A 10,832-nucleotide genomic window follows, 5' to 3' on the forward strand; every position below is an offset into this window, starting at 1 on the left:
GCAATATTTAAATAAGTCTGCGGTGCAAAGTCGACCTGAAGTGGTGGGTTTTCTTTTGAAAACTATTTTCACTCCCGGGACATTTTACAAATCAAAATAAATGTACGAGTCTCACTAGCGCTCTGTTCTTCTGACAGTTCGGGAGAGAGGGGGTGGCGTTTTGCGTGATGTCGACCTGCAAATGCAGACTCGATGGCTGGATTGCATTTACATTACACTGAGAACCGATCACAATCCGTCCTCGACTACCTCTGGACCAGGACACACTGATCGGATAACATTCCGATCAGAAGCGCGTTTACACTTGTCTTTTCAATGTGTATGTGGACAACATCCGGATACAGGTCGCATGTTAATGCCAAGTGTAAACGCAGCCAATATTGCTTGTCTATGAGTATTTGTGTCTTTACCAAATGGAACTGCCAGACTACCGTAATATTGTTCTGAAAAATAATGCTTGGAGAAACATTTAATTCACAATGCATTTGCCATATTATTTCAGTGGATATTCCATATCATAGCAACCACAGTGTCTCAACTGAAAAAAAAAAACGCTGCGCTCTCAAGCACTCACAGCTGAGCATTTTCAGCAGAGTGCCTGGCATTTTCAGCTGGCTAAAAACGCTTTGGTGGATACGCTGCCTTAATCTTAAAAAAAAATAAAAACTACATTGACATTAAAAAACTAGACAACAAATTACAAAAAGATAAAATTACTAAAATTTTCACTAAAATTAAGATGGAAAATAAAAAAAGAAAATTTCGAATACGAATAACTATTATAGTAATTCAATGACACTAAAATCACATTGGTTCTTGGCCAGAATAAGCTGCAATCTGAACTAGATTTTAGGTCGTTAGTGATGCTTACCCTGATTGTGACAGTAGGAGTAGGTGGTACTGTAGGTTCAATCCTGACAATTCCAGAAGCTTCATTACTGAGACCGATGTCAAGTGCATTTAATGAGACTGACTGAAAAGGAAAAGAAAAAAGACGACTCAATCATCACTTGTTAATCATCAAATGTGCTACTTTGAGAAAGAATGCTTTTAATTTCAGCTTTGTTTTTAGTAGGTCTGGGTTGACCATCATTTTGATGAACCAATATTGATTCTTAAATCCCAATCTATGCGGTTTTCTATTGTTGCATGTACAAAACTTCACTAAACATTATTTGTAGCGAGCCTCACTTCCTACAAGCTCAATACGGTTTGTGCTTTGTTGCTTTTGATATCTCAGTTTTTAAATTATGTTAATTCTATCACAAAATTCAAACAATAAATGTGGTTTTGGGGCTTTTTAATATGTTGTAACAGATCGCTGTAGGGCCTCAGTTCAAGCGCCATGTGAACCAATCATCCCTTCCACTTTACTATTAGTTATAGCACAAAATAAATATGAATGATCATCAGAAGACATGTAATCGCTCAATCCAGTGTTTCAACTGCAGAAAAATGACACAAAGCAAAATTCACCTCAGGAAAGCCATTCAATATCCATTACTTAGCTAGAAAAACAACTCAAGAGTGGAGTATTTTGCTAAATATATGCAGTATATGACAATCATTATATGTTCTTCAATACTTAATGTAGGTTTGATTAAATCCACAAGTAAAACAAGTTCAAATTATTTTATTTCAACAACAAATTTAAGTAAAACTATTTTAATATAATTAAGAAGTTTACATAAAAATTGTCTTATGTGCAACTCAAATTTCTGTATACAATGTTAATTGTATATTTGAAACTAAATTGCAATAAAATGTAATGTAATTTTAACCTTTAACATTAACGTACCAACTGACAGGTTCCCTGTACATTTACATTTAGTCATTTAGCAGACACTTATCCAAATGACTTACAAATGAGGAAAATGGAAGCAATCAAAATCAACAAAAGAGCAATGATATGCAAGTGCTATAACAAGTCTCAGTTAGCTTAACGCAGTACACGTAGCATGTTTTTTTTAATTATATAATAAATAAAAAGAAAACAGATACAATAGAAAAAAAGAGCAAGCTAGTGTTAGAGGCCTTCAAAAAAAAGGCCTGTATAGTTTAAAGCTTTAGTTTCGTAGTTTTCTTACGAAAAATTAACATGTACTGTACCAGATACACATCCAGACTATTAGATATTTTAAACAGATGGATTTGTAAAATCTGTGTTAATACCCAGCCTTAGGTTTGAATTAAGGGGGAAAAACTAAACTGCGTGAAAATGAGTAAACCATGTTGCATGTATGTTTTAAATTACCTGTTGTGAAGCAGGGAGTGGAAGTGTGTCCTGAGGATCAACATCAAACAGATCATTAGGGCAGATTCCACTTTCACTAAGAGCAGCCAGAAGCAAATCTTGTCCAGGATCCATCGTCTAAAGGGCAGAGAAAACCATAATATTAATCATCATAAAGAGACTCTACTTTTGCTAAACATCCATTTTTATTATCTAACATAAGACGTAATTTAACGTCCTCTTAAACTACACACATCTTTAATAAAGACAATGACATAACCCCCCAATTAAAGATCACATCTTTCCCATCACATGCTGTTGGATGCTATTAATGTTAGAACTTTGCGACTGAACACTGCATAACACATAACCCTAAACAACACTAATTTGTCAAGAAATGTACTCATAAGAGCAACAACGTGCTAAACTAATGCTGCTAATGGCTCACCACAACATCCACCTCCACACGTGCTTGCCAAAACTGATCCAACAAGATACTTCCTGGTCTGACGTTGCTGCTGGACGTTGATGTCAATCAGCTTGCACGTTTAGAAACCAGACTAAAAGCAAAAGAAAACTATAATGATCTCCGAAATGATCAAAACGTTGAGAGATGATAACCTGGCGGTTGTGAATACACAACATAAGACAGCCGGTGAACTAAACGTCCTGCTCTCGAGTCCTCAATATTCAGCGGAGATGTTAAATATTTCCCCGAGGAACAGATCCTGGGTTAAGACACATTATAACATTAGTGTATAATATAAATACGCTTTTAACATCAAAATATTGTCTCACTATTTAAAAAAAAAAAAAATGCTGCATGTGTTGAAACAGCTCCTCAGTCTTGGTTACGGTGGCTGCTAGCTAACGTAATTTTCCTCACGATTCGTTTCATCAACCTTAAACATCAAAAGAGAAGTCAAAACACTCTTTAAATAGGCTATACCCGGGTTTAAATAATCCCAAGGACCCTGACAAGCGGAATAAGTGCCAAAAAATGACATATGAGCGAATACTTCCTGTCAGTGACTTTGTCAAAAGTGCGCTAACGGCTCGCCTCAGGTTAGCTGCTTAGCGCAAGACTCCCTCAGCTTTCACGCAAAAAAACCGCAATAAAACTCAACATACCTTTGCTTAGCGGCCCTAAACCGACGGGAATTGTGAGCGTGACAAAAAAAACAGAGCAAACCCGCTGTCTGACAGTTAATGTCCAGTATGTCAAACACGTACTCCACACGGTTTCTATGGATCCCAAACGTCGCGGCGGAGTGAAGGATGTCGCCGCTGCTCGCGCTGCTTGTTTTCTAACCGCCGGGCGCCATCTTTACCCGAGGCGCGTGCGGATCACGTGACGCTGCAGCCCACAAAACAGTCGATTTTGCGTTCGGAAATGTTCCAGACGCGACGCGGATGACACGTCGCGGAGCATCTGTCGAGAGCCGACCTACAACCATCTTTCAGAAAGCCCCGGAGTCCGTCCATATGTATCGAGGTGTTTAATTATATGCTCGGATGGAGGAGCATTAATTAAAACAGCTCTGAAGTTTCTAGTTTTTTCCCCCGTCGTGAACACGGAGCTGTTTGTGAATGTCCTCGTTCCACGCCGTTTAGAAGGACAGAAGTGCAGAGGAGAAAACATTGGACCGGACCTGACCATCGCCTCAAAACAATAAGGCTCGCAGAGAAAGTGCACTGAGATGAACGGGGTAGGTTACACGGCGTCTTCCTCGCGGAGGATGATTATTTGACGCGGTCTGATAGCAGACTGTGTTTCGATGCTTCTATAAACTGCTCTTAACCTCAACTCTCCATCAGAAACACACGAGCTCCACTGGCTCATTCTGTTGCTGTTTGATAACTTGTATGAATGGATGTGGCTGTGTGTGTGTGGCTGTGTGTGTGTGTGTTAGTACACTTGATTGTGACGTTTAAAGCAGATAAAAGAACACTAGCGCTGCGGTGTACAACATTATAAACCGCGCGAGCGCAGCTGTTTACAGGCCCAATGTGAGGGTGATCAGCAACTCAATAACATGTTAAAGTTACATCACTATAATTACATGTTTACTCGGTTAACGGATATTAGTTATTTTGAAAATTACTTTTGGTTAGTCGCCTCCTGATAAATATTACTTTTTTACTACTGCTTCTCACAATTATTTATATTCTATATTATTTATAATTAATAATTAGAATCCGAATCAGAAAGATCTTTATTGCCACACAAGGAATTTTCCAGTGCACACATACAAATACAACAAGACCCATAATAAATATTCATAATAGAAATAATAAATTAAAGAATAAAAATATATAAAGACCAACTGAGATGGAATAAAAACACTTTTAGATATGTATTAACATGTTAGGTAAACTTTAAGATTTAGATTATAATTCAGAGCGTTTTTCTTAACATATTTACATTTTCTATATTTACACAATCTATGCAGTTTTTATATATATATATATATATATACATTTACGTGTTACATTTCTCATATTTGTTTACTTTGAATTTAAGTACTAAAATATCTCAAACTAAAATAAAAAATATTACGACTACATATTTAAAAAAAAACAACAATAAAAAACAAATGCAGAACAGAATTACTAAAAAGTGAACTAATATAAATGACAACAAAACTCTTGAAATAATTCAGTTTTTACAAAAAGTATAAAACTATATAATGTATATTAATTTACTATACAATAAAAACACTATACAATGTTTTATATGTGGAAATTACAATTTATTCTAATAATAATTCAAAGGAATTTTTTAATAAAACATTTAGGCTACACTAAATGTAGTTTTTTTTTATTTTTTTATAATAACATACACCATGTTCTTTGTTCATTTTTTTAAATCTTTTTAACAGTGTGTAAATTTTGACTACAAAATGTGCTTTGTCATGTCTGTTATTTGCATTGGATACCAAATACATGACCACGTTTTACTACACTTAAATATTATTTAATGCCTCATAAACCAAAATTTGATGTACACAGAAATCAGAAAACTCAAGCCAGTTGGCGCCTCCTTTCTAAATCTCACTGTTTTGCAGGACGGCATATGCAACGGACACTCGCCATTTCACCGTCTCTTACAGCGCAGCAGCTCCAAATCACAGCATCATGAAGCCATCTCCGTCAAACTCATCCAGGACGGCAAAACTTCACAATTATTCTGCACGCAAAATGAGCCACAGAAGAATGGAGATTGTAAGGAAGAAGGAAATAAGTGCACGATCTGTCTCTTGACATTGGTCACGTTCACTGAATTTGTTGCAAGTCATTCATTTGTGTGTATTGCAGCCAGGAGAGGTAGTACTGTAAATGGTGAGTTCATCCTCCCAAAAATGGCTGTGAATGAAGAGCTGGTGCACAGAGCCGAGGAGCAGACGCATCAGCTGCACTGCACTGCATCATACATCCACGCCAGCAGTGACATCACTTCCCCCAGTCAGAGGAAACGAGCCTGTCGAACAGTTAAAGTAAAGAAATCTACAAAGAGAATGTAAGTCAGTGATGTATTTGAATCTCAATCACAGAAAGGTTATTAACATTTTTGCCTAAAAATTGAAGGTATTATTATTATTTTTTCAATTTTGTTCAGCTACTAGATGAGCAACTTTCTCGTCTAGCTTTTTGATATAGCAATCATTTTAATTATTGTAAGATTGCTTTATCAATTTTATTTTACAAAACGATATATATCTATCATTATCATTAACTAAAACATTAAAAAATGAACTGAAATAAAATGTCATATTAAAAAACTTATTTTAGGTATTTCTTATTTTTGTTTAGTTTAAGTACTAAAACCACAAAAAAAAAAGAAAAAAAAGAAATGCTAATAAATTACAAAAACTAATAAAAATGACAAACACACAACAAAATTCTTAATTTCAACAAAAGAAAATGCAAACAAAGTATAAAAATCTAATTCAAAATATATTCAAAATTATTTTAGTATCATTAATAATGGCATATCAATGATACTAAAATATTATATAAAGTTTTTTACACACACACACACTTGTTTCTATATTTTGTGAATGATTTATCATTGCACATTATTAACATTATTACTAATGTCTACAGTATATAAAATTACTGTATTATGAACATTTTCTTCTTCTTTCTTGACATTCTTGTATCACTAATCAATTTTTGTCTTGCAGTACTGATACCAAGAGCACTCAAAGCCGAAAGGTTACAGATTATTTCCCCATCAGAAGAAGCTCCAGAAAAAGCAAAAGTGAACTGAAGGTAGTGCTCAGATTTTGTGTTTTTCATAGGCGTTACATCAGCCAAAGTTATAATATTAATGCATATGCCTGTTTTCTGTCACCAGTGTGAAGAGAAGAGGCGCATAGACATGCTGATCACAAATGGGATTGAGAATGGAATGATGGTAATTTTGGACATGATGAATTCAGTTTCATGATGAACTCTGCTGGATGGACGCAAGCGTACCTTCATGTTGTTCTTGACAGGTTAGATACATTGAAGGAAAGGGCAGGGGAGTTTTCGCCACACAGAAGTTCCAGAAAGGCCAGTATGTAGTGGAGTATCATGGAGATCTGCTGCAGATAACGGACGCCAAAAAAAGGGAGGCTTTATACGCACAAGATCCAACCACTGGCTGCTACATGTATTACTTCCAGTATCTCAGCAAAACATATTGGTAGGTACCACACCCACTGTGGGGGGGAAAAAAATACAGTAGCAACATTTCAGATTTTACAAATTAAACCTAAATTTACACACAAAAAAAATTATATGATGTTAACTTACCAACTTAAAGTCTGTTTTGTACCTTTATAATATACTGACAACCACCATAAAAAATTTACTTTGATTCATTGTTACTTTCTCATCACAAATAGCTTTTCCACAAGCTGATATATTCATACAAATACAAAACACCATCATGGTAACACATGACACTAAAATAATACAATAAACAGTAATTTAACAACATACAAAGTAATGAAACCCTAATGTACATAACTGATAGGAAAAACCAACAAATGTAAAGTGTCTTGGAGGAAATTCTGGGAATGTCAATTTATGGTTTTCACTGTCAATAAGATAGCTTGTTCTTTTTCACTTCCAAAACGGTAACAGTATTTTACTGTAAAACTACATGAAATGTCCCATTAGATTTTTTTTTTATTATTGTATATAGTAAGGAAACTTACTGTTAACCAGTTAATGTTTTACTGTAGCATTTTACAGTCTTTTATCATTAAAATGACATCTTTTCCAGTGCACTTTCCTTTTTTTTTAACAAACAAAACCATCAAGACATTTTAAATGTCAAACCATTGGTTGGACTCTTATCCTGACGGCACCCATTCACTGCAGAGGATCCATTGCTGAGTGATGTAATGCTAAATTTCTCATTTACTCCGCTACATCTAGGAAGGCCTGAGGGTGAATAATTGTTTTGGCTGAACTGTTCCTTTGAGCAGTGAAACCGCAGCATTTTAAACGCTGTCTGAAATCTAGCACATTTCTTCCCCGACAGTGTGGACGCTACGAAGGAGTCGGATCGATTGGGAAGGCTCATTAACCACAGTAAAAACGGCAATTGTCAAACCAAACTCCATGATATTAATGGAATACCTCACCTTATCCTCGTGGCCTCCAGAGACATCCAGGAAGGAGAAGAACTTCTTTACGACTACGGCGACCGCAGTAAAGCTTCGATAGACGCTCACCCGTGGCTGAAGCATTAATGTACTGAGAGGAGGGAAAAACACCTTGTTTCTTAACTAGACAGTTTTTAATGTAATTATTGCCTTAGTAAACAGAATGTTTTGGGCTAGTAAGTGTATGGGTATGTCACACAGTGACTTAACATGTCAAACACGTTAGATTGCGGTACATATTCGACGTGTCCTACTTTTAAGATATTTATCCTGCTCTGTGACATGCTAGTTTTGGCACATTTCTTTTTGTATATTTTATATATTGGTAGATCAGTGCTTCCAAAGCATGCAGTTATAGTCCAACTTTCTGCATTTTTATAAGAGTTTTCTTAATCTAATCTTATGTAAGGTAGTTAGAGGCTTAGCAATAATTATTTATAATGCCCAAACGTTTGTTTGACGCAGAAAACCGGTGATGCTAAAAGGAGCTGCATTTTAAAAGGTTCAGAAAACTGGAATGTGAAACCAAACTTTGATATCATTTGAAAATGTTACCGTTGTACAATGCTGAGTGTGTCGTGATTAACTTGAACAAAGCTGTACCTGTTACACAAAACTGAGTGTTGATGACCAAAAGCTGACTGATTGTGTTCCAATCAATCTGTATGAGATGGTAGATGCATTGTTTAAATAAATGATTTTATGCAGTGCTTTGCCTTTGTTTTTGTATATACCGTGGTGTCCAGAAGTCTGGACCAAATCCTATATATTCTTTACATGACAGCAGCACTCCAGCTGACTTCATTGAAACCTGATGATCATGTTCTCAGCATGATTTCAATGTCACAAATGAGCTTATTTAATTAGCGGCCTACAAATAGAGCAGAATGTCTAAGAATAAATCTCCATTTTATGTCAAAAATTTTATTAACCCCTGATTTTCAATATGTGTATATATTCGTGTATATATATATATATATATATCTATGGCTGCAACCATAACCGTTTCTAAGGAACTACATTGTTTGGCGGAAGAATACTGTTTATATTAATATCATTACACTTTATTTGCTCTGTTTTATTTAGTGAAACTCTGCTTCGCGTCGTGCATAACAACGCCCCTTAACTGTTATAATAAAGCAATAAGCCCCGTGAAGCCGTGGTTTACAGTTAATTTATAACAGCATAAAATATAATTATATTAATAAAAACATTATTCTTCCGCCAAACAATGTAGTTCCTCAGAAACGGTTGTGGTTGCAACAAAGTGGTTGCCGAGCAACACACAGACGTAAACAAAAGGTGTATGTTTGTAGAGTAATTTACAACAGCTTCGATTATGGCTCAACCAATCAGAATCAAGGACCGGAACTATCCGTTTTATAAATTCACAGTAAACCACGAATTCTTGGGGCTTATTTAAACACACACACACACACACACACACACACAGTCTGGTCAGCTATCCTTGTGGAGACTCTCCATAGGCGTAATGGTTTTTCTACTGTACAGACCGTATATTCTATTGCCCTACACCAACCCTCCCCCTAAACCTACCCCTCACAGGAAACTTTCTGCATTTTTAGATTTTCAAAAAACTTAATTCTGTATGATTTATAAGCTTTTGTACCCGTGGGGACCACAATTTAGGTCCCCACCATGACACGAGTCCCCATGAGTCTGTGTGGATTCAGGTTTAAGTCCCCACCAGAATAGGCCTCTCAAAGCGGGCAGCATCGATGGCACAGATTTGGAGCCCCACGACAAAGCCGTCTGGAGGGCCATGATGGCCCGTTACCAGCCTAACAAGGGTGTGACCGGTGACCCTCACCTGACGCTGTTCGTGGCGCGCCTGAATCCACAGACGTCTGAGGACAAGCTCCAGGAAGTCTTCTCCAAGTTTGGAGACATCCGCAGGGTACGTCTGGTCCGGGACATCGTGACGGGTTTCTCCAAGCGTTATGCCTTCGTCGAGTACAAGGAGGAGCGTTCGGTGAAGAGAGCCTGGAGAGACGCCAACAAGCTGGTGGTGGACCAGTACGAACTCATCGTGGACTTCGAACAAGAGCGGACGCTCCAAGGCTGGATTCCACGGCGACTCGGAGGAGGCCAAGGAGGCAAAAAGGAATCGGGTCAGCTGAGGTTTGGAGGCAGGGATAGACCTTTCCGAAAGCCCATCAATCTGACATCCATGATGCCCCAGAACAGATCAGCTGATAGATGGGATGCATCGAGTGGGAGGGAGGAAAGACAAAGAGACCAAGAACAAGATAGGGAACACGGGCGATGGCGGGAGAGGAAAAGCGACTGGGATCGAGGGAATGATAGAGGTAACTACAAAGAGAAAAGAGACCCGAAACACCACCGGGACCGAAGCCGAGAGAGAGACTCCAACAGAAAGGAAGACAGAAGACACAGAGATTCTTACAGAGATCGAGAATGAAGCTTTCTTTTCTTATTCCAAATTTTTTTTTTTTCCCCCACTGATGTGAATTTAGTTTGAAATAAAAGTTTATCTAAACAATAAAGCTTGAAGTTGGTAAGATCATTTTTTTCAGCAAGGATGCATTAAATTGATCAAAAGTGACAGTACAGACATTTATGTTTCTACTCTATTTCAAATTAATGTGGTTCTCTTAAACTTTCTATTCACCAAAGAAACCTAAAAAATGGTTTCCACAAAAATATGAAGTTTTCAACATTGATACTAATCAGAAATGTTTCTTGAGCAGCAAATCAGCATATCAGAATGATTTCTGAAGGATCATGTGACACTGAATACTGGAGGAATGATGCTGAAGATTCAGCTTTGATCACAGGAATAAATTACATTCTAAAATATATTCCAATTAAATAAACTATTTTAAATTGTAATATTTCACAATATAACACTCTTTACTGTATTTTTGATCAAATTAATGCAGCCTTGGAGAGCA

At 36.8% G+C, this 10,832-nt stretch overlaps 3 protein-coding genes across 5 annotated transcripts in view; 2 read left to right on the forward strand and 1 right to left on the reverse strand.

Moving 5' to 3' along the window:
• Nucleotides 1–3,710, reverse strand: part of LOC107722333 (protein strawberry notch homolog 1-like) — a 21,388-nt gene extending 17,678 nt beyond the window's left edge. The window contains exons 1-4 of one of the 3 annotated variants that reach the window (XM_016530653.1): nt 3,365–3,710; nt 2,682–2,793; nt 2,255–2,371; nt 872–973 (exon numbers count right to left, since the gene is read on the reverse strand). In XM_016530653.1, the coding sequence (XP_016386139.1) occupies nt 872–973; nt 2,255–2,368 (216 nt within the window). In that variant the 5' untranslated portion in view covers nt 2,369–2,371; nt 2,682–2,793; nt 3,365–3,710. The remainder of the gene's footprint in view (nt 1–871; nt 974–2,254; nt 2,372–2,681; nt 2,794–3,364) is intronic. The other 2 variants (XM_016530655.1, XM_016530654.1) reach the window with 2 other exon arrangements.
• A 38-nt stretch (nt 3,711–3,748) lies between these two features.
• Nucleotides 3,749–8,603, forward strand: LOC107722327 (N-lysine methyltransferase KMT5A-A-like). The gene is made up of 7 exons (XM_016530640.1): nt 3,749–3,942; nt 5,302–5,458; nt 5,552–5,753; nt 6,421–6,508; nt 6,594–6,653; nt 6,736–6,926; nt 7,773–8,603. The coding sequence occupies exons 1-7, from the start codon at nt 3,934–3,936 to the stop codon at nt 7,981–7,983; spliced, it is 918 nt and encodes a 305-aa protein (XP_016386126.1). The 5' UTR covers nt 3,749–3,933; the 3' UTR covers nt 7,984–8,603.
• Nucleotides 8,107–10,383, forward strand: LOC107722323 (U11/U12 small nuclear ribonucleoprotein 35 kDa protein-like). The gene is made up of 2 exons (XM_016530636.1): nt 8,107–8,128; nt 9,591–10,383. Exons 1-2 carry the CDS (start codon nt 8,107–8,109, stop codon nt 10,337–10,339), a joined length of 771 nt encoding a protein of 256 aa, XP_016386122.1. The 3' UTR covers nt 10,340–10,383.
• Nucleotides 10,384–10,832: the final 449 nt, after the last annotated feature.

Source organism: Sinocyclocheilus rhinocerous, unplaced genomic scaffold (assembly GCF_001515625.1).
Source record: "Sinocyclocheilus rhinocerous isolate Xijiao unplaced genomic scaffold, SAMN03320098_v1.1 scaffold874, whole genome shotgun sequence".
In the NCBI taxonomy this organism is placed as follows: Eukaryota; Metazoa; Chordata; class Actinopteri; order Cypriniformes; family Cyprinidae; genus Sinocyclocheilus; species Sinocyclocheilus rhinocerous.